Source organism: Pygoscelis adeliae, unplaced genomic scaffold (assembly GCF_000699105.1).
Source record: "Pygoscelis adeliae isolate BGI_AS28 unplaced genomic scaffold, ASM69910v1 Scaffold87, whole genome shotgun sequence".
Taxonomy (NCBI): Eukaryota; Metazoa; Chordata; class Aves; order Sphenisciformes; family Spheniscidae; genus Pygoscelis; species Pygoscelis adeliae.
The window spans coordinates 2,096,613-2,102,605 of NW_008825098.1; the positions used below are offsets into that span (position 1 = coordinate 2,096,613).

The window sequence follows — 5,993 nt, forward strand, 5'->3', positions numbered from 1 at the left end:
CCAAAAGATGAATAAACCTGCTGGGGGGTGGGGGGAAATGAAGATGTTAACGACCCTAATCTAGAATCTGAGAGCTAAACAGCTTTACTCTGCCATTACGTTGTGGCAAAGCCAGCTAATTTTTAGGCAGAGAATATTTTTGCTTAATGAGATAGCGAACCTTTACCTCAGAAACAAAACTTTACATTCAGTAATTTTTAAAAGTGCAGTTAATATCTTAATCTAATTACTTTTAAACCAAAACATGTAATTACTGGCTCAAGTTTTTTTGGGTTTTTTGTTGTTTTTTTTTTAAACCATATTAATTTTTTAGTAGGCTACAAATTAACCTCAGAATATAATTTATCTTTTAGTAACTTTAAAGCTCAGAAGAATATATCCATGTTTGCAAGTCTCAAACTGCAAGCAAGAAATAAGAGAATCTTTTCTGCTGGAAACACTAAGAATGAATGGTTTAAATACCTCCTTTCAGAAATATCAACTGAGATCTCTTTTACAAAAGACCTACAAAAAATTAATCCTTGATAACATGCAACAACACTGGATTACGTGAAGAAACTGTTTGACATTGTTCTCTGAACTTTCATGAGATTTATAAGAAAATTCTCAGAACATGAGTATACCACACAAGCATCAACTTACTAAGCCTCGCTTAGACAATTTGCTAGGCACTACTACTAAAAATATGGCAGGACCTATTGAGAATGAAGCTCTTTACTCTTTTTAAAATAATAATGTTGTTTTGACTATATTCATTGCAATCACACCATACTTTTTTATTATATGTTTTAAGTATTGTAAGGTTTTTCTAGAGCTATTTTTATCTCTTCAAGAAATTGCAGAATGCCTAATAAGGCACAAGGAATCATCAGATGGTGTGCTTACATTGTGCTAGTAGATAATACTTAAAAGAAATTAATGCTATGTATTCATTCGCTCCTAAATACTTATATACCTAACACATTTTTTTTAGAACACAAAGATGATAAATCCTTTGTTTTACTGGATGCTGGTGATTTCCTCACCTCAACGAAATACGACTAATAGCAGCAATTCCTTTTATGTTCTATTTAAAAAGACCTTTAAAAGGTGATAATGTCAACACGAATGTCAAAATGACATACGAGCATCTTACACAAATGAACAACAGTGAGAAAGGATTCAAGTTTTAGTTGCTGGCGATTAACTGTTCACTTATTAGACCTGAGCACTATTCAGACTTACTTTTCTGATGTCATCTAAGGTGTTGATCTCTGGAGACAAGCCACCGTGTACACACAGGAATTGTTGGTTCATCAGAGCAGCCAAGGGAAGGCAGTCGAAGGCATCCATGCAGGCATCATATACGCGTTCTGAATATTTGATTTTACCTTTTAAAGATTAAGATGGTATCAGAAAGTGCCATCAATATTTAAGAGGAAAAAAGAAATTAGGATGCTGCTTAATATCTCAATCTTGCTCTCACTGCTCTCTCTTGCACTGAGGACTGTACCAAAGCTTGCCTCATGCAAAAAATTCTTTAGGATTATTGTTATTCGCTGCTGGAAAAATCCGATTCTGAGGTGAAACTAATAAAAGTTCTGCCAAGTTTATTATATTTTTCTAAAAAACTGTAAATAAACAATTTCATATACCATTATAGTCTGCCATGAAATCTATACAGCAGGTCTTAAAAAGTCTGCTGAATGGTTATCATCTACTGCATTATCACTCAATATACTCTCTATGAAGCAGTCAGAACTTTAGCCCAGTCCCTTATAATGAATTATTTACAGAAATGCCATTATGAAATGAACGAGGTGGTACAATGAAGCTGAAATGGTAATTTACCAATACGCATATTAAACTCAAACCATGAAGCCTTTGAGCCAATTAACATTTCCTTTATCCCCGATGCTAAAAAGGGAACAGAGACGTATGGCAATAGCTTCAGCTTACAGTGCCACAGAAAAAAATAAAAGCTTCATTGTGCAGGTGAAGGTCTACATCTAATGAGCTTTTATGTGCCACTCTATCCTTTCTTGCAACACAGAAAGGAATTCTTATAAAAAGAGCATACCAAAAAGTTTAAGCCTACTTACAGGGTAAATGAGAAAATGCTATACTTAAAGGAAAAAAACCAAACATAAAAATTCCTTGCATTTTTCTCCTGCTGCAGATGAGACCCAGTGAGATGCCACCTCCTCCACTAGCAGTCAGGGACCTGTCGCAGGGGTGCCAGAGCTGGCGTGCCGGCAGGTTTTGACTGCCAGGCTGCTGCATGGGGCAGCAAACCGGCAGCCGCTGCAAAAAGCGGCAGCAGCACGGGTTTACCGAGAGCATCCTGGCCCAGATGGCCCCGCAGTAGCCCCGGGCTGCTTCCCAGGCCATGGCAAGCTGAAGTGTCTCGATACCTGCAGCACCAAGGGACAACACCCCCGGGTTTGTACGGGTGGTCGGTCACTACCTGCCGTGGCGGGGCTAACCCCTTCCTTTCTCCACCACTGAGACACCCTCTTTCAGCCCCTGCAAGACAACTACCCCCTCAGGGAACGGCGATTACAATTTAAAATAAATGATAGTTAACATGAAAAGTACATTTAAAATTACTGATGGTAAACCAGTATCAAATACTCACAAAATAACAAATTGAGTTGTTGAAAAGGCAGTTAAGAGGAGAAAGGTTAAGGCAGACTTACATTCTTGCTTAAATGTGAAATACTCTGTTAAATGTCTACATTCATGATTCCCACGAAGTAAAAACAGTGTTTTGGGGTAAAGGATTTTCAAGGCCCACAAGTACAGCACACACTGCGAATCAGAAACAAGAAAGAAAAATATAATTCGTAATTAATGATGTAATTCAACCACTTATGCTCCCCTCCACCAAAAAAACAAGCAGAAGAAAAAGTATTCTGTGTGAAACATTTATTTTCAATGGGTTAACTTCACTCTTCATGCAGTACATGCAAACGTTTCTCTGCACTTCAACCTGGACTGGCTGAAACTAGTATCAGTATATTCTGATAAAGTTTTACACTTTTGCTGAGTGGTATCTCTCTGTTCAGCCGTGCGTTGCCTTCAGCGGCCCCAGCTATCAAGAAGTAACTGCTGTGCATCTCTAAAATGAAGTGCGCACTCTCCACCTGGCAGGTTAGGCAGAAACCCACCGTGGAAACAATTTCACCGGAAGATCCGCATTTCCTGGCCTAAGGAAAAGTTGCCCTAGAACAACTTAACCCACACTTCAGGAAATACCTCAGCTTCCAGAATTACACAGTTTTTACATGAATGCTTGTTCATTTTTCACTTAACATTGTTTTGTACAAACAACAGAGAAAAAATTCCACAAAGCTCTTGCATTAAATGAAGTTACTACAAAGCTTCTATAAAGCCTTTTATCGTTCCAGAAGATTTCTATTTGAGATGACATTTCTTCTGGACATGTTTTTAAAGATAAAAAAAGAAGTCTTGGAGAGGCTAATCTCTGCTCAGACCTCTCAAAACCATCCGATTAAAATAGTTGTTTTGAAAACAAAACTGACACAGTAATTATGCCAAAGCATTATGAGACTCTTGACAAATGAGTAAACTTGCAAACTTCATGGAAGATTTATCCTTTGTGCAGGATGTCCCTGCTCAGGTACCTGACTGACAAACTCCAGGCTCCAAGGAAATAAGACCCATTCATCCCACAAGATGAGCCCACTGTCTGCAAGAATGCCGTACAGACCACAATGGTCTCTCAAAAAACATGAGCTAGAAAACTGTCAGAACAGTTTCTCCTCCAACCCTTCCTTTCTTAAAGATCCATGAACTGCAGAACTGTTGCACGAGAAACAAAAGGTGTCAAAACCCCCCCCACTTTCATTTGCAACTACCTCCTAACGCTCCCCTTTGTTCTGTTGACAAAGATTATTTACTTTATTTACCTTAATAATCAATAGATTGGAAATACGGAATGTACTCCTAACCACGATTTCTGCTTAGAGCAAAATCAGCATTTTCATCAATGTAATGCCTCTAAATTTGTACAGTATGAATTCCCTTCTACAATTCGGAATGTCTTGATAAACAGAATAATTACGTTATTCATGTCTCAACATTTTGATTTCTGCTCCCTCATTTGCTACACAGTCCTCATCTTAAAAAAAAAAAAAGGAAGAAGGATGCAACATTTTTATGTTTGTGCTAAACCTCACACTATCCATAGATAATTACGTAGCAGCAGGGGTTTTATACTACTACCCTTTGTCTTGAATTTATTACATGTAAACATCTGGATGCTCTGCCTGCACTCCGTAATGTCTGTTCTTCCTCTCAGAGGGTCTAGAGCCAGGTAAAAAGAGCAGAAAGGACAGGCAGCATCCTCCAGGACTTGCAAAATTAATTCTCCCCCTTGGAAACACATGGAAGGCCTCCCACCTCACGCCACCTCTTCCGCCTCCCAGTCGCTATTGCCACTGCAGGAAGCGGGAAGAGACATCAGAACGCCAGGTAGATCACGCTAATGTAATCCAGCATGATATTATGGTGTTAGGTCACAGGAATTATCTGCTGTGGCCCAAAACAACCACAAAGGGTGTGCCTGGGGAAAGCTTGCTGGAGTTTGCACAGAGAGAAGACTTGGGTTTGAGGATTTCACTTCAGTGGGGGAGAAAGCCTGCACTTCTCCACATCACCAGCGCACTTCTCCGTCTCTTTGATGATTACTTCTTCATTCCTCCAAGAATTCCTGGAACCTTCCACTTCTTTGAACTTACTGGCTAATGCAAAAATTTGATGTAAATGTTGTGAGACAAGAAGTTTAAAGTGACACCTCCATCCACGCAAGAAAAGTTCCAGCTTTTGAAGTTGTATCTAAGTTACCTTAGAGCTTCTAATCCTGCCAAAGCACCTTATAATTTAGAAAAGCACAATGATTAGTGCTTTGATGAAGTGCTTTATTAAAAAAAAAAAAAAAAAAAGAAAAGAAAAAAAGGAGTGGTTTACATTTCCCTTATAACTAAGTTTTTCATTTTCATAAAGCCTTGGCAAGACTGAAATGAGCAATAGGTACTTAAAATATCATCCAGATTTGGGAAGCAGGGAAAATAAGGAAAGCTGAAAGTTGTCTTTTTGGCATTTGGTACTTGCTTACAGGTAGATCTCTTCACACTCGCTTATCATAGATTTATTTTTTCTTTTTTCTATGCTTCCTTTGAAGCACTTATGAGAACCAGACCGAGAAGATAACAAAGAATCAACGCAGTCCAGGAAGTTCTGTGTTTCCCTGCCACTATTCAAGTAATGTAAGCCCACCATTCTCATTTTGTGTTGTTTTCAGTGGTACCATATTGAAGGCTTATTTTGTTTAGATAATTCCTTTAATTTTCTCCTTTTTTAAAGGAGAAATTTTAGGGAATTTTAAAATACCTTTCCTGTTCAGTAGTCCAGTGATGTAATATCGTAACAGTAAACAAAAACTAATTAGCAGATTTTTTTTTCCCCATGAAAACTAAACAGCAAACATGAGGGTGACAATTTTTCATGGCTTTTCAACTTACACAGTCATTTACATACAAAAAAACTTATGTCCAAACAACATGTCATGAGCAAACATTCTGGTTTTTTTTTTTTTAACTATGCTTTGCATATCATAATTCCTACTGAAGTCAAAAGATTTATGATAATTTGCCCTTGTTGAAAATCTGAGCTTACAATCTTCAATTATTTGGTAATACTGCTTCCCAATAGCAAAATTTTTAAATATCTTTTTTTCCCTCCAACTTTTTCATCGTTAATATATTACACATCAGCTCTGCTGTAATTCTATGTAAAATGTACAAGCAGTGACCTGGCAATCTGGACATCTCTAAGGTATTTTTGGCCTGTCTCCCTTCATACTATCAAAAAAAAAAAAAAAAAAGGTTACATCTCTTAAATGCCAGCCCTCAACCTGCACCCCTGCTTACTAGCTTAGTGTCTTTCAGCTGTTGAAACAGCAGATATGTTAAGTTTCTAACAAAGAGGTA

General features: G+C 37.8%; 1 protein-coding gene across 1 annotated transcript in view; it reads right to left on the reverse strand.

Moving 5' to 3' along the window:
• The window catches only part of PPP3CA (protein phosphatase 3, catalytic subunit, alpha isozyme), a 130,780-nt gene that overhangs the window by 51,017 nt on the left and 73,770 nt on the right, over positions 1-5,993 (reverse strand). Inside the window, exons 4-5 of the mRNA XM_009327079.1 lie at positions 2,679-2,790; positions 1,225-1,370 (exon numbers count right to left, since the gene is read on the reverse strand). Coding sequence (XP_009325354.1) covers positions 1,225-1,370; positions 2,679-2,790 — 258 coding nt within the window. The remainder of the gene's footprint in view (positions 1-1,224; positions 1,371-2,678; positions 2,791-5,993) is intronic.